Source organism: Scleropages formosus, chromosome 4 (genome assembly GCF_900964775.1).
Source record: "Scleropages formosus chromosome 4, fSclFor1.1, whole genome shotgun sequence".
In the NCBI taxonomy this organism is placed as follows: domain Eukaryota; kingdom Metazoa; phylum Chordata; class Actinopteri; order Osteoglossiformes; family Osteoglossidae; genus Scleropages; species Scleropages formosus.
Window position 1 is genome coordinate 18,376,427 of NC_041809.1, and position 26,887 is coordinate 18,403,313.

General features: G+C 41.2%; 1 protein-coding gene across 4 annotated transcripts in view; it reads left to right on the plus strand.

Moving 5' to 3' along the window:
- Positions 1-26,887, plus strand: part of ntm (neurotrimin) — a 300,077-nt gene that overhangs the window by 199,812 nt on the left and 73,378 nt on the right. For 2 of the 4 annotated variants that reach the window (XM_029251498.1, XM_029251500.1), the window contains exon 1: positions 5,133-5,534. In XM_029251498.1, coding sequence (XP_029107331.1) covers positions 5,362-5,534 — 173 coding nt within the window. In that variant the 5' untranslated portion in view covers positions 5,133-5,361. Of the gene's footprint in view, positions 1-5,132; positions 5,535-26,887 lie in introns of those variants that run through there. The other 2 variants (XM_018755122.2, XM_029251499.1) reach the window with 2 other exon arrangements.

Genomic DNA, 26,887 nt, shown 5'->3' on the forward strand with positions numbered 1-26,887 from the left:
TTCCCAGCCACTGTGTGACTTTCTGTTTTGAACCATAACAGCTACCTTACAAGATGACGCTTAATTTTTGTGGGGCTGTTTGTTTACTCATAATTATTGTTTTCCATCTGGATTGGAAACCCTAGATTATTGTAGTGTCCTGTCTTTGGCTTGGCAGTGAAATAGCTTACATTTCTTGTGATAAGGAAGTCTTTAAATTATCTTTTTTTTCTGGCTCTGTAATTTCTCAGGGGACCCAATTATAATGTGAGAAAATGGTATATTGGGAAGCATTTTCTAAAGCAATATATTGGGCTTGTTTCTATTAACACTGGAATTAAACAATTATGACTGTAAAATGTTTGTTGGATATTTATTCTCTAGGTGGAAGAAAAGAACAAACTTTCATTACCTGTGTGAGTGAAGGTGCTGCAAAGCACTCTGTATTCTTCAGAAGTTTTCCTCCATGACCAAGAGTTTGTTACCTAGTGCCCCATATTGCACTTTATAATCATAAATTAAGCCACTGCTATTGTGAAGTACCAATCCATAATACTGTAAATTTTTTTTCATTAATGTTTTGCTTTGTGATGCAGTGCTATATTTCAAAATTGACCAGTCCTAGTCAAACAGGCCTACAGAATAGGTATGATTGTAAGAGTCAGGGCTTCAGAGCTCCATGATTCATAGGTTCACAGGTCAGTTCAGTGCCTGTTAACTGGCACACATCCAGAAGCCCTACTATGTATATACTGTGGTGCTTCCACTGTGTCCGTAAGTGTTATGCAGTCAAAGTATGAGACAGTGTCTCTGTTGCTACAGAATTTTTATTATCGTTGGAATCATAATAAGCTTGTCGGTTATCTCTTACTTGATGTTTTGCTTTAATCCTCCTGGTCTTGGCTATATTCTACTGCAGTTAGCAGCAGTATTTGTCTTCCCACCCCACTGAATCAGACCGTGCAAATTAAGAGGCATAATTAAATCAGTCTGAGATTGCTAGATGCACTAGGAGCTGACATCTATGCAGTTTTAATTGGCTTTGTGAGTCTTGAGTCTAATGGAACCAACAAAGTGTTTTGGGTCAACTGCCGACCTGAAAATAATTGTTCAAAATAAAAAGCTGTTTTTAAAGAGAGCATTTAATGTGACATTAATTCATGTTTAACCATTTATAGAAAGAAAATGCAGCCATATGTGGATGATGGCTAATTTTTTGCGAAAGGTTCAACAATGCATCTGTTTGTCACCCACACATAATTAATAGTGCAATACACCGCCAATAATCCATGGCAGGGCGGTCTAAAATAGAATAATACAAATTACCAGAAAAATTGTGAATTGATGAGGCCACCTACATGTCATTGTTTCCCATGGGCAGACTGGCTCCAGCATCTTAGATCAGGGCTCAGACATTGACCATGTCAGGCAGTTAGCAGCTGTTGTCAAGAGGCCACGGAATGCTCATCATTCTACTGTAGGAGGGAGGGACTAATAATCAGGGTATCATGGATGACAAATTCAGGTTCCCACTGTGGCCAGCACTGATGGTTGCATCAATCCTCCAGCCCATGCCATAGCTCCCATTCACAAAACCATGTAACTCGCAGTGTAAATAATGGGGCGGGGGCTCTGAGGACAGCAATGCTTTCCTGAGAGAGAAGTGTGGAAGAAACACAAATCACAAACATAAGTAAACAATCGAACAGTTGAGTGTCATAGGCAGTGTTTATTTTTGTGAGTCACTTCCAATTATGTCTTATGCATGGCTGCCGGCACTGTTTCCAGCGCCAAAAGCAAAGGCTGTAGGCTTGTGCTCCTCTGATTCACACCCATATACACAGTTGCCATTTCACTTTTGTACACTGCCAGTCACACGGCATCAAGATGGAAGGTTGGCGCACATCGGAGAGGTGGTGCATTTTGCAATGCAGACACCACAAAGGAGGCGCCGATAGAGCAAGTATTCTTAGGCTTAGTGAAAGATTCTCCCCAGCTAAAACAATGCCAACCATGACCTTCTGCTTTAAAATATCATCCCACCATTACCCTGTGACAGAGGTCAGTGTCAAACTGTGCTATCGGGCATACCTGAGCTCCGAATTAACACTTGCGATGGATAACCTGCACGTGAATCCTGCTATCCATGGCTGAAATACATTTAGATATATTTGTTCAAAACACAGGAGAAATGAAGACATTTAAGAAAAATATTTAATTAAAAGATACTTGGGCAAGTATGCTGTGCACCTATTAAAGAAGGGAATAATGAACTTGGAAGATTTCAAGGAGGCCAATTAAAACTAAATGCTAGGTGAGTAGTTCAGTAATTTCTAAAAATATGGAAGGCATGTTTAAAATAAACAAAGATTAACTATCAACGGGGGATGACTTGTGTTTTCTCTCCACTGCTCCTTTAAACTAGTAATTAAAAATGACCAGAGAGATTATGACCGCACAAAAGGACTACTGAAAATAGTATTAGAAACATTTATAAACACTGATGGTCCCAGGTAGGTGGTCCGTACTGGTGGTCTCTACTGCTGTTCCATCTTTTTGTCAAAATAGGCACTCTACTGTCTGATGCTTTATGCAATGTGGAAGAAATTCAGCATAACTCAAACAAAAGGACTCAGGATAGGAGGAAGTATCTTACTTTATTTCGCCCCAGCTGGAGGGAGAACCCCCGTGCCTGTGTCAGAGTTTAGGCAGTCTCCCCGATCCTACCGAACACACGGGTTATATAGCGTTTGCAAGTTCGTGTTCAGCTAGTGATCAGCACGTAATCAACCTATGGAAAGCATATCATTGGTTACATACTTGTTTACACTTCATATTATTGATTAAAGCTCTGTTTCTGAGCGAAACAATTGACCCCCCTTTGGAAGACACAACTTGGTTCTACTTGTTCTCTGCCTGCTGAATCTGTTACTTCTGCAAAAAAGACAATTCTAGGTATACCCAAAACTTTGCAACTACTTGTGCAATACAGGGCATAGGGCATGTGCAGACACTTCTAAGGTTAAGCACATCCACCCAAGGCTTGTGCAACTGCCTGTGTAGGCAATTTTCTACAAAATAAAATTTTCCTCTCACACAAACATGGAACAAAAATGCCCTATTCATAGTGAAATAATGTGTGAAGAAATGGACAAATTTCCAAAAGGAAATAATGGAAAACTATAACGTTAACAGGGGGTTATGCTACGCAACAGGGTTGGCCGGTGCCCACTGTGTGGCGGGTCCAGGGTTTGAGTCTTGCTTGAGGTGCCTTGCAATGGACTGGCATCCTGTCCAGGGTGTTCCCCCTCTCCCTCCAGCCTTGCGCCCTGTGTTTCCAGGGTAGGCTCTGGCTTACTGCAGCCCCACTCTGGACAAGTGGTTGTTGATGTTGGTTGGTTGGTATACCTTTAACCATTGTGAGGTATACACCATGGGGGATCGGTGGCGCAGTGGGTTGACCCAGGTCCTGCTTTCCAGTGGGTCTGGTGTTCGAGTCCTGCTGGGGGTGCCTTGCAGCGGACTGGTGTCCCCTCCTGGGTGTGTCCCCTCCAGCCTTACACCCTGTGTTGCCAGGTTAGGCTCTGGCTCCCCGTGACCCTGTATGGGACAAGTGGTTCAGACAGTGTGTGTGAGGTCTACACCTGAAAAGCATGCAAACCTTCAGCTTTTAATTGTTTTGCGTAAAATGAAAAAAAATACTTTTATTCAGCAAACAGATGAAATATAAAACCTTGTATTTTACTGTATGAATACAATCCAAAAAAAGAGTGAAAATACAAGTAAAAATCATGCTCTGTTAAGGTGGACCCCGTGACATGTGGAGCCGAAAAGAAACTTCAGCATATCATATTTATTTGAGCATTTTATGTCTTTACTCTATTTGATAAGCTGTTTCATCCATTCTTTTTTTATTCACTCACTCACTGATTTTTGTCAACCACTTGTCTTGGTGAGGGTTGCACTAGTCCAGAGAGCCCAGCCCATCGCCTATTCTCTGATGGCAGTGGCCTCTTTCAGCAGGATAATGTGCTCTGCCACACTGCAAAAATTATTCAAGAATGGTTTGAGGAACATGACAAAGAGTGCAAGGTGCTGACTTGGCCTCGAAATTCCCCAGATCTCAATCCGATCAAGCATCTGTGGGATGTGCTGGAAAAACAAGTCTCATCCATGGAGGCCTCACCTCGCAACTTTCAGGAGTTAAAGGATCTGCTGCTAACGTCTTGGTGCCAGATGCCACAGGAGACCTTCAGAGGTCTTGTGGAGTCCATGCCTCGATGGATCAGAGCTGTTTTGGCAGCACGAGGGGGACCTACACGCTGTATTAGGCAGGTGGTTTTAATGTTTTTGGCTGATCGGTGTATATATATTACATGTATTCATCATATACAGGACATATATATGCTATATATGTCTATACATACAGTATATAGGACATTATGACAAACTCATGACATGATGTAATCCACTCACAAAACACTTTTCCCCCATGATCCTAACTGAGGTACATACCTAACACAGAGAGTATCCGTGTAGCATCAGTAGCTACACTGTGTGCAAAAGAGTAATACATATACTTGTATTGAGAGCTGCTCTGCTGCGTTCTTGCTGCCATGGCAACGTTTTCAAAGCTGCTTCAGCAGCGGTGTTGGGGATGAGAGCTACAATATTTGGATTTGCAGCGATCGTTTGTACAGAACAAGCACACATTGAGGAGAGTGGCGCCTCGAACCCCGAGGAGCTGGAGAGAAATATACAGCAGTCTTGTGGAGGTGCAGCCTCAGCAGAGTGGACACTGTCAGTGGGGTCAAACTCAGTGAGGACCGGCGTGTGTCAGTGGATGTAGTGTCAGTGGGCACACTGTGAGTGGAGGCAGTGTCAGTGTGTGGACACAGTCTCCCGGGGGATGGCGCTCTCACGGACTCAAAGCGGTGTGGATGGAGACACCGGAACCCGCACGTTGATCTAGAGACCAGCAGCTCTTCCGCGCGCACTGTGTTTGCCGCCCCGACTTCGAGCAGGAACTTTTATTCGTCCCACGGCGGGACTCTCGTGCCTCGTGTCTCGTGGAGTGCCGCCGCCTGTGCGCTTGCCAGCGGAGCTGATGTGAAGACGGAGGCGCGCGGGGCTCGGGGACCGGCTCACCTGTCCGCATCCACGGCGCGCTCCAGTCCTGCCACTCGCGGCCGCCAGCGCACACGGACTTAATCGTATACATTTTTTTACAGCATGCGGGCTCAGGTCCTGGATTAAGCGATGCGCTCCTATTAATAGTCCGCCTTCGCCGCGCTGTTACACATAACTGGATAACAGGATTAAGGGAGAGGAGCCGCCGGAGCGCCGAGCGCACAGCGCGTCGCGCGTCGCGGGGACCCGAAGATGTGTGTTTGCGGGGACCTGGTCGTGTCCTGGAAGTGTCTGGTGCTGCTTTCCCTCAGGCTGCTCTTCCTTGTCCCCGCAGGACTGCCCGTCCGCAGTCAGGGGGACCCGCAGTCGGACAGCAGAGTGATGGACAACATCACCGTGCGGCAGGGGGAGTCCGTCCTGCTCAGGTAAGGCCGGCGCGAGGCAACTTCCGCGCGCGCTCCGTGCCGCTCTCTCTCCATAGGACCCCCCGCAATGGTGAGGAGGAGACTCGCGGAGGACACTCGGATCTTCACTTTTTACATGTGCCACCTTTAGCACGCATGGTTCTGGTGGCACTGTGGACTTTGAGCTGCCATATTCTGTGTGTGTGTGTGTGTGTGTGTGTGTGTGTGTCTCCACCTTGAATGATATCTTATAAGATTAAGCTCATTTACATATAGCATATGGGATATTATAACAAACTACAAACAATACAATCTACACAGTAAATGTTCTATGCATGCTGTTTTAAAAAAGGAATTGAGTTAGTTACTTGATAACTGAAGTAGTAAACAGTATGAATGTTCGATATTTAGTTCATATAGATCAATTAAATCCTCAATATGCATAAATCTATGTATACACACACATAACATGGGATACTGTTTAAGAAGTAATTCAGATGGTTATTCAGTTTGATTGGTAGCCTATATAAGATTAATGTCCCACAAACATTTTCCTGAGGGAACTGGTAGCTAAGAGCTTGTGGACCAGAATAACCAGAAGTTCAGGAGGTGTCTGGAGTTGACCTCTTTTAAACAACCATCTCTGCTTCATCATAATGGTACAGACAGTGAGTTGTTGACAGTGAGACATATATATCGTATGTAATAATGCGGCGCCTGAAATAATGTTTAAGTGCTGTTGAAGATGCATAACCTTGGGTGTATTTTCAGCATCAAGCACAGTGTTACATAATCAACTTTACAAAGTTTTATCAATCATACGGAAGGGTGTTCTTACTGTATCGATTCTGGATAAGTACCTTGGTTAATGGATCTGTAGCAGGAGAAGATATTCGAACGTGGAATCTTGAGACTGCAAGTAAAGAGCCCTTCACACTGCAATAACTGGGGCTTCTAGGTCAAAATGTCTCTATATTGAAGCCCAATACATAGTGTAGGCGCCCAGCTGTGGGGATTGCAATATTTAGGAATTGCTTATACATATTTTTATTAAATCCCATTTGTAAACGTAGAGGTCTTTTTGATATGGCAGATATCTTCTAAAAACTGGGTCTGGAGAACTTTTTGTGGTGAAATCTCTGGAGTATCATTTGCTTTCCAAAGACTGCTTGCTGTTTTCTGTAGTAGCTGTTTAATTGAAATATTTCCAACACTACCTTTAAAAATGCGAAAAACACGCATTTGTGATGTCTTAAGAAGAATGGCATTTTGATTGTCAAATTGATTTGCTTTTTCTTGCATCAGCATTATTTTCAGTGCTCTTCTTATGAAGTGTAATTGCTCCCAAAATACTGTGTTAAAATGTCAAGATGTTTATTTTTTTAATAAGGCAGTCAGATGCACTTTACAAGCAGAGGTTGTGAAACTACTTTGTAGAACCTCTAAAATAAATTGTGCCCTCTGGCAAGTTAGAAAACTGTTAATGAAATTTTAAAGTTGAACATCTCACAAATTACTGATGTAATGTAACTTGATTTATAAAGTTTTTTGAAGTTCCATTTATTTAATACTTACCCAGTGTTTTGTGTGTTTTCATGTAACTGGTATGATTATGAGCCAGTTCCATGTTCCGTGCTCGACATACTTTTTACTGCTCATCTTATTTGTATGGAAGTTATCACATTGTACCATTTGGTTTGACAGCTGCTGAACTAGGTTACAGTATTTTATTAAAACGTCTTTCTTTATTTAAGATCTTGTCCCAAAACTGAAATCTTAAGTTTTTATTTCTACATTTACATTCATTCATTTAGCAGACCCTTTTCTCTAGAGCGATGCAGAACTCAGGAGAAACATAAATACATTTCAAAACAAACAAAGAGTTACAGATACAGACAAGTGGCATGGCAGAAAGATGGCACAGGGGATGTTGGACCCAAGTGCAGGATCTTTTGTTAGACTCAAGTGGGCTAGGCAGGTTCTGCTGGTCTGGGATGGGCGTATGGCCAATCGATGGGTGAACTGTGTTGAAGTGAAGATCTGAAGATGTGGTTGTGGGTTAAAGCAAGCGGTTGTATCCACGGGAACACGGAATGGGACAAGGGAGAAAGGAGGCAAAGGGCTTTGGAGCAGGAACAACAAGGATGGACTTGAGAGCACAGAGGGGACGGTTGTCTCAGGATGAGTGAGGTTCTGCGATTGGAAGGCGGTCGTTCGGTGCCTTATGTTTGCCGGTCTTGATTTGTTGTAGGTGTCCATATTAGGGGAACAATGAATGGCGTGACAAGTGGTTCTGGAAGCATGGTCCATTTCTAACACTTTTTCCTGGGACATATTATATGAGTATTACAAAAGTACCTGCCTATAGAATTGATAGGAAATACGAAGGTGAATGAGATCAAGACACATGTGGATCCAAAAGAGGTGCATATTGAGAAATTTCATGATTGCTAGGAGGGATTCAGTAGTTCTGAGGGAGAGAGGGAGCTCATTCCACCAGATCGGAGGCAAAACTGAGAACCCACAGACTTTTTAGCTGATCTGTATAATTTTCCAACATGTACCATGGGTTTTATCTCGCTATTTGTCTGTTCAGGATAAGTTACAAGTTTACAAGTTGTGTGGTTGTGCTTGGAGGAACACTGAGTCAGTTCCTATAAGCTTATAGTGTAAGAAAGAGTAGACCCTGAGTAGGGCCTCAGTCCACTGCAGGCTTTTTACACATAGTCTTTCTTCTGTTGTCTCCAACCTTTGTTTTTGCTGGCGACTTAAAAAACCTGTTAACTCACATCACTGTGAGAACACTCACTGGTAATGATGGCTTTTTAATCATCAACATCAAGCTTTTCTCTGCTTTTTAGTGGAGCCTTTCTCGATCCAGAGTGTTGTGGAGCCTTTCTCGATCCAGAGTGTTTTCTGGATTTGTAGTTTGCGCTGTTAGGTTGGAGGGTGCCATCTGTACAACTGCCACACTGCGTTTTTATACAGATTTAGCAGGCAACAGTTACATTTTTTTTATAACGGCACTTAAGCTAATGATCAGACCATAATGCAGTTTCCATGTTTTCATATGACATCTTGCCATTAACTGTTAAAAATAAGGACAATGTGAATCAGCATAATTATTTTTACATTTATTTCATTATTTTCTTTCATTTTTATTTACTGCCATACCTGTGTAATAACATCTTTGAAATTCAGTTGCCCAGTTTAATTAATTGGCATACTCTTCGTAGTTTAAAACATTTAATAAAACTTTCCTCTGTGTTAATAAAATTTCCCAGAGTAAATAATTTGTTTCATTGCTCATTACATGGCATATAACACATCATAAATTCAGGCTAGTTCTGCTATTTCTTGCATGTGATCACTACCCCGCTTACTAACCTGATTTGCCCAAGGTGACTTATATTAGCAGATATGACACTTCACACAGTGTATTCTTATTGTATCAATGGAGACTAACTACCTTGATCAATGGTACTATGGTGGGAGGTGGCATTTTCACTGGCAGCATTCAGCCCTTACTGCTACACTTCCCACTTTCCCACTCCCCTTCTTTTGCTTATATATATGGTTCTCTATACATATATACACACACACACACACACACACACACACACACATTTTCAGAACCGCTTGTCCCATACAGGGTCACGGGGAACCGGAGCCAACCCGGCAACACAGGGCGTAAGGCCGGAGGGGGAAGGGGACACACCCAGGACGGGACGCCAGTCCGCCGCAAGGCACCCCAAGCGGGATTTGAACCCCAGACCCACCGGAGAGCAGGACTGCGGTCCAACCCACTGCGCCACCGCACCCCCTCTATACATATATATATACATATAATTCACTGTATATACTGTATATACATATGTGTAGCGCGGTGGCGTGGCGAGTTTGGCCTCTGTCTGCTCTCTGGTGGGTCTGAGGTTCGAGTCCTGCTTGGGGTGCCTTGTGTCAGACTGGCATCCCACCCTTGGTGTCCCCCCTCCCTCCTCCAGCCTTCCACCCGGTGTTGCTGGGTTAGGCTCTGGCTTGTCGCGACCCTGCTTGGGACAAGCGGTTCCAGTCAATGTATGTGTGTGTTTATACATACACAGACACATATATATATATATATATATGAAGGCTAGCAATATAATTATTCCTTCTGCAAGAATAATACTTCTATATTTAAAGTTACACAAAAATTTGCCTTTGAGGAGGCAACTGCTTATTGCCTAGTGAATCTACAGCTCCCCAAGCATGCATTCATATTTGTGAATATACTGTGAAAAATGAACACCTTCCTTGGATTTCCTACCGTGAAAAATGAGCACTTTCCTTGGATTTCCTAATTGAGCTTCCTCAGCTGTTTTTAATAAAATGTGAATAGTTTACCTTTTTGCGGTGTTCCAACCAAAATTCATATGCATGAGTATTTGAAATGCGTGAATGTACAATGTAGTTAAAGAATGTCAAACACTGCCCGGATACAGTAGCTGTGATTCACTATAATAATCCATTTTCACTGGTGAAGAGCTTTTTTCACTTAAGTGAAAGTTGGTAATGGATACAAGTGCTGTTAATCAAGTGTAGATTTATATGTGCAGTACTGTGCAAAAGTTTTAAGCACCTGGGGAAAAGAGCTCTAAAGTGAGAATGCTTCCAAAAATAATGCTCTTAATTAATAAACTTCTTACGAAGCTTAGTAATCATCCATCATCAACAACCCCTTGTCCTGAGCAGGGTCAGGGTGGGCTTGGCCAGGTCCCGCTCTCTGGCGGGTCTGGAGGTCAAATCCTGCTTGGGGTGCTTTGCTATGGACTGGCGTCCCGTCCTGGGTGTGTCCCCTCCCCCTCCTTGCACCCTGTGATGCTGGGTTAGGCTCCAGTTTGTCATGACTCCGTTCAGGACAAGTGGTCTCAGACTGTGTGTGTGTGTGCGTGTGTGTGTGTACTTTCTTTCTTTAATGACATACAAAACCTTTACTGTAATACTTTAACTTTTCGCAAAAGGAATGCTTGGAAATCGAAAATATGCTCTTTCACAATGACACTAATGCAGAAGACAAAAAATGTACATCGAAGTAGCTAAGACTTTTGCACAGTACTGTACACACAAACACATAGACAGTATATATATATATATATATATATATATATATATCATACATTTTTCTTGTACAAATTTGGATGTATATTGTTCTATATCTAACAAAAAGCTGGAAAGTGGGTGTCTTTTCATAAATCCATTACATATGACTCATTTAAAGTTCCTGCAAAAAAGTACGGGCATGATTTTTGAAACATTAGATAACTTCACAATGCCATCATTGAAATTGCAGAGTTATAAAGTGTCTTGGCATTCTTCACAGAAAAAGAAAAAAATGATGATGCTTTCTGCATGTCATCTTTCAGTCTGGGTGGTACAGTGGCACAGTGGCACAGCAGGTTGTGCTGCTGTCTCAGAGCTCCTGGCCTCATCACGTGTCAGTCTAAATCTACCTCTCTCTGTGTGGAGGAGGCATGTTCTCCCATTTTTGCGTGGGTCTTGTCCAGATGCTCTGGTTTCCTCTCACAGCCAAAACCTTCTTTTTTCCTTCTGAGGTAATGCACTTGTATATCTCTCTGAGATGGACTTTGCTTTGGAGAAAAGTGAATACATGTAAATGTAAAAAACATGTTTCAGGTTAATTGATGATTCTAAATTTCTTGAGTGTGTGGCTACACTAAAATGGAGTGCTGTCCCATTCTGGGTATAGTAATCTTCCTAACCTGTCACCCACTGATTCCTAGGATAGGCTCCAGACTACCATCACCCTAGTGAAGACAAGTGATACATGAAAGAGATTGAGTGATGTTTCAGACTTGGGTTATTTGGTTGTTTACAGTTTTATGGTAGTCTTCACCGAGTAAAATAAATTCCATACCTTTATCCATCTCTTTAATATTTTTTTAATGTGATGTAGCATATCCACTATCCACAGTTGTACACCTATGGCTTACCATATGTACTTCTATCCTAAAATTATTACCTGCCATCTTCATAGTGGCATATCAGTCAAGACTCGGGTTTGAGTCCCTGTTGTGCAACACTAGTCATCTGTGGCAAGACCCCAGGATGACAAATTAGGCCATGACTATTTGGGTGGAAGAGATTTCTGGAGTCCGCTATCCTCTGTGTGGCTTACAGTGAGAGATCCAGTCAGCCGGGTGCTTTGGGGAGGGTGGTGGAATCATGCAAACGGAGCTCTCGTCTACGTGTGTTACACTGCCTGCAGCCCACAGTTGAAAAAAGAAGCAGGTGGCTCACGGTGTGCATATCAGATCAGGTTTGTACCTGTATTCACTGCGTGAGTTGGCATAGGTGTCGTACTACGAAGCAAAAAATGTAACAGTTGGTTCACAGACTGTGGCTAAATTGGGAAAAACTGAATGAAAGAGCGCATTAGTACAGCCGAGACATCTGAATCATGTTTATTGCAATATTGTCTCAAAACACCCAGTTAGCCACATGTTTTATTTTGCATATGTAAGCAGCTATCGGAAGTAAGAAAATAGGTCAGATGGGCCAGCAAAAACAGGAGTTGAGGAAAAAATAAATAATTCTGAGATAATCAGCTGGTATTTTTGTCAGCTACCTTCAGGACTTCTTTGATGCTGTTAGTCACACACCTCAAAGTCAGTTCCCTTTTCCCTCATCATGCACAAAGCGTGGCACTTTATTATCATTATGCATGGACATCTGTTTTTCATATACTATATAATATTTGAAATGCATATTTCATTTGGGCTGCACCTGAATACTTCATCAATGTCAACTTTCATGTTAACATATCAGCCACTATGGTTTCAGGGCTATGCTTTCAAAACAATTTATTTTTAATTATGCTATAATTAACTAAAAATTGGGAAGGGGAAGCCCTTCAGGCTACCAGGCAATTCTGGTGTTTTTTTTTTTTTTTTTTTTTTTTTGTCAAAATCTTAACTTGGGTTATGAATAACAGTTGTTCGTAATGAAAACTTAAACTGAAATACTGTTAGCTAATAAGTTTGGAAAGTTTTAATTGGCTTTATCATCACTCTGGAAGCTGCTAACAAGATCAGCTAAAGAAAGCCACTGCCGAAGACATCACTTTTGCGAGCTCAGTCTCCAATTCACAAGGTACAACAGTAATGACTGCAACAAATATATATTTTCAAATATATATTTAAAATTGAGCAGACCTACTCCAAACCCTAAAGATATAACCAAATTCATGAATAATAAACAAAACTGCAATGGCTCTGAAAACAGATATTTATTGACCTTGACCTTGTCTCACATATTTTCAGGGGAGAGATTGATTTTCTTTCTTTGGCTTATTTAGATAGAGAGATAACTAGCTGACAATGTGATGGAACAATATTTTTATTTGCAGAAAAACTAGAGTCTGATGGAGTTGATTTTTGCATTGTGTCGTTGATAATTAAATGCCTTCCCAGGAAATGGATAAGAGAAGTTAAAGGTGGGCAACACTAATTCTTTTAGCTCACACTCCACTTCTGTTTTTAGTCTTGAGCAATCAGAGAAGGCAATCGCTGAGAGAAAAGACAGGAAGGAAGGGCAAGTGTACCAGAAAATGAAGATGGTGTCATCATGCAAGACAGGTGACTCAGGTCAAGATGAATTAATTGAATACAGGGGGCAAAATGTACCCTGCTGTTTTTTTGTTTTTTTTTTTTGGGGGAACTTTTGTCTATACAGTATTATGATTTGACAGCAGAAAGAAGCTGTATGCATTCATCTTTTAAAAATAAACATTAGAGCAAAATATACTTTTTGTGTTAGAACATTGTAACCTATTTGCTCTGACACACAAATGAACGGAACATGAGAACGCTGTTATGCTGCTGCTACCAAGTTTCCAAAGTTGCATTTACAGTTTGTCCACTACAAAATTTAACAGATGGTGGTTCAAAATGCTGTCATCTGTGGATTTGTTTTCACTGTATACATAATTTATGCAAAGTATCAGAACCCCAGACCTTCAAAATCACAAGCCTCGGTAACACGACCCCCGGCATTATAATTTCTTTAAAATATCTGCTGCTTATTGTTTTTATTCCTGTCTGATTTGGGAGAGTAATGCTGTTCACATATTACTGAATGCTGGAATGATTGCTCGTCCTGATCCATGGCATTACTCATTACACAGGAGAAGAGCAAGAGAAGCGAGAGAGACTTCTGTAATGAGATATTCGGTTTTTTAGAACCGTGTGCCTGTGGTGCAGATTGAGAAGGTGAAAATTTGATTTCACACCAGGATGTTAAAGATTCTCTTTGTAAATCTCGTTTCTTGCCTTGATTTTGCATCAACATGCCTTCCAGGAGAATCATGAAAAGGAACGACTTGTTTTCAAACCACAATTCAGCTTAACCTGATAGAGACCATCTAAGAAGAAAGAGCCAGATAAATATTGTCAGTGTAAATGACTAAGGGGATTTTAACAGAATGTGGATATGAGAATCAGGTCAGCTGAAGTAAATAAGCCATACATGAGTTCAGAGGCTTGTCTTTGTTCACAACTTTGTTTTGTTCCATTTTATGGGAGATGAAGCTCTGACGCAAAGTCTGCAATGGCCAGGCTGCAGTTTTGGTAACAACAGCACAGAAGCTATTTTTGCCCCAAGGTTTGAGAATGGTGGCTTTCCATTCCATTCTGTGGTCTGGCTGGAAACCATGAGGCTAACAGCTAAAAAAATAAAATAAAATAAATAAATAAAGGCTGTGGTGGATTTTTACGCCTCCGTGGCCTTTAGATGGTGCTCAACAAGCATTAGGGCAGTTAGCAGGACCTATTAAATCACTTACTCTTCTGACCAAAAATGTACACCCACCTCTTGAAAAAAATACAGTGATTATGTCAAATAATCTGCACTTTGTTTGCTTGCCTGTATTTATTTGAAGTAATGTATTTATTTCACCTAACGCTGAAAGAAGCATTTGATCTACCAGACAATGCCCAATTTTGGAATTACAGTGCTGTCTACCTAAGGAGAAAAATTACAGATAAAAGTACATTGTGATGTCAGGAATAGCCGAAAATGCCGCGTGGCCCCCTTATGCTTTGTTGTCCTTATGTCAAGGTGAAAAGAGGTTTTGTTTTGCAAAAAAATCCAGTTTGGCCAAGCTCAAATGGAAAAATTCCAGTTTGGCTGACAGGGACACTGTCTGTCAGGGTAAATTGCATGCTTTTTTTTTTTTTTTTTTGAATACTTCCAAGCGTGCCTTTCAGCAAAAGCATAGAGGAACTGTTTCCACAATTCATGCTCAGAAAACAAAGTATAACATCCCCAATCACATAAACACATAAAATCCTCCAGTCTTGACGTAAAGGATTGAGGCAGAGCTCCCTGGCATTGAATTGGATTAGACTGTCTCCATAGCATATGCAATGGAAGCAGCTTGGCCTACATTCACGCACAGCGTTTTGTTGTGGAAATAATCTCCTATCTCCAGTGGATTACAAGAGGGAAGGATTCTCTAAACTATGTTTCGTGGGCAACTTTCCAGTATGTGCTCTTTGCTTTCCCTTTCCCCCCCGCTGTGCAGCTTTCTTTTTTTAGTCGTTTTCTACTATTCGAGAAATAATGAAGGTTACAGGGTGTGAGTGAGTGGGGGATATACAGTGGCAAGCTGCACATGAAATGTTAGCAGGTGGGATACAGGTTAATGGCACGTGAGAGGTTTTTTCGTACAAGAAACACCAGTTTACAGGAAATTAGACAAATCGTCTGAAAAATGCAGTGCTGTAATTTGTTCGAGTTGACAGAGTGGTTACCGGGAAGAACGGTGTGTTCAGTCATATGCTGATTTTTTTACAGGCAGTACCTCGTATCTTCCAGAAAGTTCTTAGCTCTAGTCTTCGCCTGTTAACGTTTCAGGATGTGACATCCCGAGAGCATGCCGTAGGCAGGCTGGACCTTTGCTCCTTTTTTTGCAGTGCAAAGTTGACACATGGGGTAGCTGAGAGCATAGTTGTTGGAGCTGCTGCCGTGAGATGTGAAAGTTGCAGGTTCACATCCCACCTCCAGCTGTAGTACCCTTGAGCAAGGTACTGACCCTAAATTGCTCCTGTAAAAATTTCCCTGCTGTAGAAATGGGTAAATAAATGGTAAGTTGCTTTGGAGGAAAAGAGAATAATGAAAACAAATAAGTTGGAGATCCATCAAGCACAATTACGGATATTGTTTTTCAAGCAGCCTGGCCAGGGTTGAGTCAATGTAGCAGAAATCATTAGACTGGTCATCACAGGTGTCCTATTCATGCGGCATGAACAATCCTGCAATGCATTTGTCTTTCGTGATACTGGCATTATGCCCGGGTATTAGAGGAGAGAAAACACTGAGGTTCTAAATAATGTGCTTAAGGGCTTCAGCTCCACCTTCTCCCTCAAGCCCTTCCTGACTGTACATACAGTCTCAGAATTTGAGGAAAGCATATGATGGAAATCACAGTAAAAAGTGTACAAAGCACTACATGATAAAAACATGGGTGCTGTACAATGTATTACTGTATCTTGCACCATTTGTGTATGGTAGGCATCCTTAAAAACGGTTTTCTTGGTAAGAATTTCTTAATACTCTTTTATTATAATAATAACTGTAGGATTGATTAAAATCAGAAAAAGAGATTATACTTTGAGTGTTATTTAACATGAGCTCCTACACTTGGAGAAATATGCCGGTAAATACATCTTCATGAATTGCAAATATCCAGTGGCTTGGTTTGGTGCCACAAAAGATCTAGAGCAGCTAATATATATAGTTCATATCTAGTGCAAGTCTGACTGAGAATTACTCCTTAATGCAAGACGGTTCGCGAGTTGAGTTCCACTTCTGCAGTTTAGTCCTCCGGGGACACTTCTTTATCATTAACCGTGTAGGAGAGGGGAGGTTTGTGATCTGTTTCAGGATAAGAGGGAATAAGACGGCATTAAAGACACATTATCTCCCCCTGTTGGGAGGTGGTTTGCCAGCTGTAAAGCCAAGACATTTTCCTTGAAGTAGGAAAGGGGAAAATAGGTCTTTGATTCTGGGTTTTGATCAGAATTTGTTGTGCTGAACTGACCATTGTTTCTGTGCAAGCAGTGCCCCTGAACTCATAAGTTTGGATGTGGTCACTGTTTTGGTATTATTATCTCCAAAAAAAGATGAATGAATAAATTGGGAAAAAACTGACAGTAGTGAAGGCTGCACAATGATAACAGTGCAAAGGTATTAGTATATCGGATATCTGTTTTCCATCTTTATAGTATAAATTTATCTGATTGTTCAACTGCAATAACCATGTAGGAGGCTGATCACAACATCCCAGTAACATTTGGATTTGGTACCATTCCTCTTCATACATTGTAGATAAAACAAATGACAATCCGAAAAATACAAATGTGATAAATTTTGAAATAATACACGTCAGTAAGTATATGAAATGCAGTCAACACTGATGTTCTTTAGGGTAACAGATTGATGAGTGTTCATTAAGTGGTCAGCCAGCAACAGAGGAGAAGAAAACAAAAACCCTCAACAAATGTTAAACTGGAGAAAATAAACCTTGGTGAATCAAAGAGTAAGTTTTACTGACCGAGATGAGCTAGCCACCCACTCTCTCCCTTGGGATATTCACTTGAAAACGATTTAAAATATGAGATTGGGTAGCCTACGTCCCCTCATAAGTGAAGATCTCTAAATTTGCTAATGGTCATTCTGAGAGACTCCTTTGTCAAATACTGGGAACAGGTGACTGCTGGCATTTTGCATCAGCACCACCACAGAGAAAAGGTGGATGACAACCAACAGCATGAGAGACAAAACTACTCTGATAATTTGTACATTTTGAACATTCCTGCATCTTAATACTTTCTTGGTTATGCTTATATTCTTAATACTCAACAACAATGTGAGGATTTTTTCCCTGTTCATTAACAAACATATGTTAACTGGAATTTGTAATAATTGTTCTGTTCCTGGGGCGCGATGACGCAGTGGGTTGGACCAGGTCCTGCTCTCTGGTGGGTCTGGGGTTCAAGTCCCGCTTAGGGTGCCTTGCGGCGGACTGGCGTCCCGTCCTGGGTGTGTCCCCTCCCCCTCCGGCCTTACGCCCTGAGTTACCGGGTTGGCTCCGGTTCCCCGCGACCCCTTACGGGATAAGCGGTTCAGAAAATGTGTGTGTGTGTGTGTTCTGTTTCTTTGTGCTGTCGAAAATGTTCCGACCAAAGACAGTATAAGTGGTAAAAAAATGTAGTATAGGATTTTGTACCTTAGTTTCAGTGTAGAAATGGGTCTTGTATTTTCATACCCTCAGATTACTTTAAAGCTCTTGAAGTTAATTTTAAACTCCATGAATAAGTAGCATAACATATTAATATTCTCATTGGATGGCGAATAAAGTGGAATTGTCTAAGTAAGAGATTTTCATAAAGAACATTCAGGTCACCTTAGTTTCAACAAGTTATACAATTTCTCAGCCAATAATTGTGAATATACTGTAAACAATTCGATGCTGGCACACACAGCTGAACCACTTGTCCTATACGAGGTCACGGGGAGCTGGAGCCTAACCCAGCAACACAGGACACAAGGCTAGAGGGGGAGAGGACACACCCAGGACAGGACACCAGTTTATAGCAAGGCACCCCAAGCAGGACTTGAACCCCAGACCTACCGGAGAGCAGGACCTGGTCCAACCCACTGCACCACTCCCTTTGATGTTGGCAGTAGATGAGAAATTTAAAGTGCTTTATTTTTGTGTACAAACCTTGTATGAAGCATTTATTCTACACATATTTTTGTGTTCACCACAGTGTAATCAGGTATGATCCAGCATATGTCAGTCTTTGCAGGATTGCATTGTCCCACTTGGAATACAGCATGGTTTGGGATTTCTTCCTTATTGTTTTTTGAGAGGGTAATGGGTACCGACTTGAACCTTTAACCTCAGCATCCTCTGTGGCGGAGTTGTTGTTGTTGCTGAAGAGTGCAATTTTGTGTAAGTGAGTCAGAGAGAGGGGACTGTTTATGAGCACTCCGATTTTGTTTGAAAGACACTTGGTACCTGCAGGAACCTCAGCCTGGCAGCATGTACTTGTGATACAGGGTGTGTGTATGTGTGTGTGAAATGCTGATGATGTCTGTTACAAGGACGTGAATGCCTGTGTGTTTTTGCTTTTCTTTGTGTTTCAGATAAATGTATTGTTGGCAGTATTGTACAGATGTCAGTGCCATTGCAGAGTGTTTAGTGGTTTGTGCACCTATGATAACATAATGTACAAAACCCGTTGCCTTTCTCAGTTCTCGTAATGAGTCTGGACTTACTGATTCACTCTGGTAATGGCCTCCCTCCTCCTTTTTGTTCAAAGGTGATGTTTCTTTTAAAACATCTTTCTGACTAAAAGGTACCCATGTGTTAGATCCCTGTCTCTGACTGCCTGCCAGTCTTGCATTAACAAGGGCACCCCATGCAGAGGCAGTGAGATCATCTCTTTTGGCCATGCTAGCCTGCTCTATGAACTAAATACAAGGTATAACTATATGCTGCTCATGCTAACACATACTGTATATCTCCCTGAGGACTGATGGGATGACTGGCATGTTTTGTGGGTTGCTGCGGTAATGATTAAACAGCATACTGATTGTTGCCAAGAAAATGAGCAAACCATCACTGTAGACTTGCCAACACTTTTTGCTTTTGAAACCAGGCAGCCGTTTGCAAGAAGTCCAGTTCTGCCTAGGGCAGTAGTTAGTACAAGACCATGCACGTATTTGCAAAACTACGTGTATAGGTGAATTGTCATACCTCAAAGATGAAATTACCCTTAGCTCCAACAGGAAAATTTTTTGTGCTTTCCTGAGCTCTATTTGACACCCACCCACCCATACACACACACACACACACACACACACACACTTTCAGAACCGCTTGTCCCAGACGGGGTCACGGGGAACCGGAGCCTACCCGGTAACACAGGGCGTAAGGGGAAGGGGACACACCCAGGATGGGACGCCAGTCCGCCGCAAGGCACCCCAAGCAGGATTTGAACCCCAGACCCACCGGAGAGCAGGACTGTGGTCCAACCCACTGCATCACCGCACCCCTCTATTTAACACCCATTTATACAAAAATATCACCCAACCACATGAAATGAACATAATAGTTAATATTAGTTATTACAGCAAAATGTAACAAGGCCCATGTTAATTACTCTTTAGTACTGTATGGCTATTTACCTATTCTGGTTCACCTCTTCTACAGCTATTATTTACCATGCACATAACAAATGCTAACAAACAAAACATATGATACCCAAGTATTAAATGTTTAAAAACAAAAAAAATAAAAAACACCATCTAAGACAAAAAAAAAATCAATGAAAATTCAGCAAATGAATTCACAGTGACTGAACAAGCTGATATCATCTGAATAGTCCAAACAGGGACTGTGACTACAGACATTGTAACAGGTGAAAGTAGTTAACAAAATGTAATGGGAGTTGGAACTTAATACAGCACGAGCCAAACTATACCTTCTGTCTCTAGCAGAAAAATCTAGAAGTATATAATAAACAGCTGGTCTTGTGGTTCAGGTGAGTGTTTTAAGGAAGAGGCCTGAAAGGAGATACAGGAAGACTCTTAGCCTGATGATGTTTTTTTTTTTTTTTTTTTGGGAAAAATCTTGTGATTTGTGATTCTACTGTGGCACTGTTCTGTTTGTCAGACTTCTCTGAATTTTCAGTTTTGTGCATTTAAAGAGGCAGAACAATTATATTTTTAAAGGAATATTTCTAATAAATATACCTTTTTGGTTGGAGCAGTAGATGATATGGTACCAGAGTTTGTACACTATTACTGCATGATGAAATTTGATATTGAAAACACTGTGACAAGATGAGAAAGGAAGCCAATAAGTGTGTTAAGAATTTTTTCGGACCATTTGCAGGATCATCATTGCTAACAGCCACAGCAGCGAGCTGTTCTAGGACTAGTGGATGGACCATCAGCAGTGCTAGTGCCAAGTGGGGAGAGCTCTTGTAGGCCAAGTGGTACTTCTACAACCTCGCCATCAATGTCTTCATATTTGACTAAATCCAAAATGCTCTCGACTTTACATGTGATGAACAAGCATTATTTGTATAAGCCATGTGAGGATATAAGCAGAATTTTCTTGTTTCCTGATAGCTAAGTCATTTACATTTGGGGAACTTACCTTTTTATGGACTCATGCCATATTTCAGTAATGACCAAATCTAATGTTAGTCATTTGGTTATTGTTCACTGGATCTGGCACATTGCAACCATGACAGCGCATGCAATACCCCAGCAACAGTTTAGCTGTTAAAATGTTAAGCTATTACCATCTTCTAAAATCCGTGTCCAAACTTGTGTAAACAGTGTATCCTTCTCTTTTGTTGATTGCAAACAATCAGTAATTTAAAATCACAGCTGTATCATAGTTCATATTGATTCAGGTATTCACTTCATATAGAATTTTTTTTTTTTTTTTTCTTTTTGCTGGTCAGTACTGGGTAAGTCATGGAAAGTCCTGGAATTTGAAAATGAGTGAAGCATATAAACCCTGTTGGAATTTGTGTACCTGTGGTTACCTCTGCTTCGTAGTATGCCTGTGTGCCTTTTTTCCTTGTACAATAAATCAGGATTCCTTGTACATCTATATCAGGATTTCTTTCAATTACTGATAACAGTGATTATTATATGTACCCCTTGACTTGTAGGCATCACTCAAAAGCAGTGCATAATTTAAGTCAATCTTTGGTTATGTTCAATACAAGTTAATTGTATTTTAAATTTCAGAAATGATAAAGTACAAAACTTCCTGTTCTTTTTAATGAGTTCTCAACAAACATGTTAAATTTTTTAACAGGATCTACATGATTTACCCTATAAAACCTCAGTTAAGACAATTTTTTGGTTCTGCTGGAACAAAAGCAATCATATACATGTAGAAAGTATCAGTAGGACTAGGAAATGTGTAGATATCCCTTACTAGTAACCATCCTAGTTATTTCCCAGAGATTTCACCATAAATATTCTTAACTTAAAAAGGGGTGCGGTGGCGCAGTGGGTTGGACCACAGTTCTGCTCTCCGGTGGGTCTGGGGTTCGAGTCCCGCTTGGGGTGCCTTGCGACGGACTGGCGTCCTGTCCTGGGTGTGTCCCCTCCCCCTCCGGCCTTACGCCCTGTGTTACCGGGTAGGCTCCGGTTCCCCGTGACCCCGTATGGGACAAGCGGTTCTGAAAATGTGTGTGTGTGTATTCTTAACTTCAAATGGTACACATTGTTTGTGTGAGGATTATTGATGAAATGTCAGCATCCAAATCAACCTCAGCATGTTTTTTTTTCCTTCCAGAGTGTGTTAGAGTGTGGTCTGTATGCCCTGATTTCTTGTTTCCACCATATGTGTAATGATTTCTTGCTTTTGAATAGCTACTTAACCCCTTTTGTTAAGTACTTGAGGATACTTGAGAATGCCAGCCAGTGTATATCCCTGTGTTGCACTGCCAGATCTGTGTTAGCCAGAGGGCTTGAATGCTCAACATGTGCGTGCACTGTGTAGGGTGTTTGTGGTGAAGAACACACCACAGCCAATTGATACTGTGATTGGTTAAAAGGACCTAAATAGCTTTCCTCAGCAGTGGACCCTTGGACCCTCTCCCATGCACTGATATCTTTTGAGGGCTCATGGAGGCAGGGAAAATTAGTTTTGACAATCCTGTATATGTGTGAATCTTATAGTACTTTGTTATGGGGAGCCCCCGAAGGCAGCAAAACAACATGCATCCTCCATGGAAATGGAAAATTTTCTCCTGCTACCTCCTGATAAATGTTTTTTTGGTGCTTTGAGGGAGAGAGAGCTATGGATCTATCTAATACTTCCGATGAATCTGACATTCTACAAGTTCAAACATTAATTAAAGAAAAGAGCATATGCAGGAATTGCATACTTTACATAGAGGACTGTAAAGAAGCAATAGGTCTCAGAGAGGGGTACGTGGCGGGTTGAAGCCCTGCTTGGGGTGCCTTGCAACGGACGGGCGACCTGTCCTGGGTGTGTCTCCTCTTCCTTTGTCCTTGAGCCCTGTGCCGGGTACGGCTCCAGCTTACTGTGACCCTGCTCGGGAGAAGCGGTTGTTGAAAATGAATGGATGGATAGTTCTCAGAGATGCCATTATTTACACGTTTGGGTCTAGTTCTTCACCCCCCAGAAATTTATTTTAGAAGCTGTTGTTCTTTACCTTTTCACTCTTCTACCATCTTTCACGTTTTATGGTTTGTGATAGTAGTTTAATTGATTATTTGTTCTCCTGCTGTAGTTTTTTAATGATGCCTGTAATGATATAATGATGTGCATTGACATCATTTATTTAATATGCATTTATACCTTAATTCATTATAGTAACACATTAATACATTAATACATTAAACACTAAGGGTTCCCTTGACTTAAAAATTTTGCAGATCTAATTGTGCTTTCACTGACTTTTCTCTGTCTACAATTCAGCCTCTTTGAAAAGCAAGTCCTGTAAATGGAGTCATTGGCGGCTGTATTGAGTTTGTGTCTTAGGCACAAGTGCATCAGAGTTCTTTTGCTTTCTTTTTCTGGGCAACAGGTGGTGTAGCAATTAGCATCGGCACCTTTGGGTTCAGAGGTCATGGGTTAAAATTCCCCCTCTTGCTCTGTTGCCTTGGAGTAAGGTATTTGCTTTAAATTGCTAAATTTTTCCAGTAGAAAATATACCCAGGTTCATAAAGGTAGGTAGGTTAAGTTGCTTTGGAGAAAATCATTCGTATGTAAATAAATGTGAATTTAGACAAAATGTACGCAGTAAAGCGCTTTTTGCATTTCTGCAGCATTATACTGTATGTATGCTGCAGCTGTGACTTGTTCTTTCAATCGTGTTCCTGAAATGTATTTTTAAAAAGGTGCTTTGATCATTCAAGTAGATCTGCATCAAAAGAGATGATTGCAGGCTTCAAGTAAAATAAATATGATGGCAGGATAACACAGTTAACAGTTGTGCTTTGTTGTGTGCTTGACTGTTCGGAACGTTAAGTACGGCACAGTATTATGAACATTAACACAGATCTATGAGGGTTTAGTACACTACAGTGCTAGATAATGGCTAAGCTTTGAAGTGTTTGCAAGTGGGGTCAAAATGCCCCTATAGCTTACATTTCCACATTGTTATTAATGGACTGTTTGGTTTTTATCTTCTTCCAATTTTCTGCTTTGGAGCATGAGGTGAAAGCTAAATCATTTTACAATAAAACATACAAGCATTAAATTGGTGGAAGTCAAAGCCTTCTTCTAGTATATAAAACACACATTGTGCATCAAGCAGATGCCTCTGGTTTGTTTCTGCATAACGTGAGAATTTGCCAGTATAATGCACAGAAACATGCTTTTTATTGTTTTTAAGCAAAGGTTTGCATGTGAATTAGTTTTTTGACCACAGTTGCAAGCACTAGTGTGAAATGGTACACACTGAAAGGGACACCACTCAAAGGGCAGCTCATCACTCACGCGACACCTTGTTTGTGCACTATTTATATTCCTGATTTATTTATTGCTTTTAGTATTAACTGTATAAAAATAAAAATACACTTCAGACGATTGAGGAGCAATGTTGAAATAGCCCTTTATGCCCTTGTGCAAATTGTGTTCATACTAAGCCATATTTAGCTCTTTAATACCGTTTAATACTGGAATACCGTTGCCATGAAAGGGTGTACGTGGTCTGCAACAATCTTTAGGTATGTGGTATGTATCAAAGTAACATCCACATGAATGCCAGGACCTAAGGTTTCCCAGCAGAACACTTCCCAGAGCATCACACTGCCTCTGCCGGCTTGCCTTCTTCCCATAGTGCATCCTGCTGCCATCTCTTTCCCAGGTAAACGACGCACATGCACCCGGTCATCCACATGATCTAAAAGAAAACGTGATTCATCAGACCAGGCCACCTTCTTCCATTGCTCCATGGTCCAGTTCTGATGCTCCCATATTCATTGTAGGCGTTTTCGGCAGTGGACAGGGGTCAGCATAGGCAGTCTGACCGGTCTGCGGCTACACAGCCCCATACGCAGCAAGCTGTGTATCCTGACACCTTTCTGTCATGGCCAGCATTAAGGTTTTCAGCAATTTGTGTAACAGTAGCTCTACAGCGGGATCGGACCAGACAGACTAGCCTTCGCTCCCCATGCGCATCAGAGAGCCTTGGGCGCCCATGATCCTGTCACCGGTTCACCGGTTGTACTTCCTTGGACCACTTTTAGTAGGTACTAACCATTGCATATTGAGTTCACCCCACAAGACCGGCTGTTTTGGAGATGCTCTAACCCAGTCGTCTAGCCACCACAAGTTGGCGCTTGTCAAAGTCGCTTTGTATCCCTACACTTGCCCATTTTTCCTGCTTTCAACACATGAAATTCAAGAATTGACTGTTTACTTGCTGCCTAATATATCTCACCCTTTGATAGGTGCCATTGTAATGAGATTATCAATGTTATTCACTTCACCTCTCAGTGGTTTTAATGTTGTGGCTGATCGGGTATATCTTTGTGTGTAAGCATTATCATAAGCTGCCAGAGTTTTTATTATTTGGCAAAAATTAAATGCAACTTGCAAGATATGCTATACTGTAACAAGACCACACTACATCTCTGAAGCATCCTGATTCCTCTCAGAGAGCATTTATATACTATTTATACACTCAGCTGTGGTTTTCAATTAAATGCTCTACTCTCTGTTCTTCACTAACTGCTTCTGAGCTGGATTCCCTCTGCAAGTAGCTTGATCTAAATGTGGGTTGAGCAGCACAGAGTATAACTTGTATAATTTGCACTACCCTCCTGAAAGTTCCATTTCACCTCTTGTCCTTACCACCTCAGCTGTGCTGAAATATTTATGACATATCTGCTTTTTAGGGAATTTTTGCCGAAGAGCGGTGACTGTTGGTGCAAGTCCATTTGAAGAATGCAGAATGACATTCCAGTAGGTCCTCCTTAGAGTGTGTATTTTAACGTGCAAAACTCATGGAGTATTAAATACAGAAGAACGCAGTGGTCACACAACTGTGTAGGCCATGCAAGGATGGCAGGAGCCACCATGGAGTCTATCTGATGATGTCAGTCAGGAGGCCAGGAGGGGCCTCACATGGGGATGCTCAAATCTGCTGTCACATACTGGCACTTACATAATCATCAGTGCGTGCATGGCGACATTTTAATTTGTCACCCTCAGTTGCAGGGGCTCACAATAACAAGCATGCTTCTCTGATAAATGTGTCCGTCGACACCAAGATATCAAGGCTGTAATGCTGTGTGGGGCAGAATTAAGCGCCTATATGAAATATTCCCGATGATATCTCTGAAGTGTAACAGATAAAGCTTTTTTTTTTGTTTAATTTATTCAGTGAATAGGACACACAGCTCGTTGTTCCGCTCCTTGCGAACATGATTGATGGCAGACATGTTGATGTAGCGCACGCGCAATTGCAGTCAACTTACTCGATTGCAGGCCTCATAGATCAAACACGTTACACATTCTTACATTCACACTGTGTCATTGCTGACATGTGATTTCCCAGCATCATTGAACTTATCCCTCTTTAAAAGTGCACTTATGTCGCTTAAGCGCTTCTTGTGGTTGCTGTGTCCTTGACTTTGTATTGAATCTTTCATATCTGTAATACCTACTTGCAACATGGGGATTATCATATTATCACATCCACAACCACTATAATGTAATATCTGTTTCACAGAGAAAGAAGAAAGTAAATAAATTAATAAATAGATCCACCCCAAGGGCCCCTTGATTTTATGCTGCTGAGCTGCTAGCTGTTCCAGAGGAACTGTACTATTTTTGAAAGCAAATGTTAGCATATTAAGGGTTGTGGAAATGAACTGTGAAGTAAGTAAAGCTAGCTTAACAATGTCACTCTGATAACCTGATTTGAGCAACAAGCTCTTCACATGAAAAACTTTGTTAAAAACGTTTCATGGAAGGTTTAAATGATCGTTCATCTATTTTGTGCTGTATATTCATATCGCCTGTGGGAATCATTGTCTCCATTTGTATTGCATTTTGTCTTTTCCTCTTCTTAAATCACTTGCAGATCACGTGATCCTCCAAAAAAACTATCTTACCTGTTTCATTCTACACCCTTTTTAAAGACACTCAGTTCAACAGTTCCATCGTTGAGGGCATATTTTGCAAATACAGTATAATTAAAAATAACTGTGAAATTGTTAGTGTACGGGGACCTTATTAGGATCCAATTTGTCAGAGTCGGATGTTGACAGGCATTTTACCAGGTGTATATTTTGGCTTG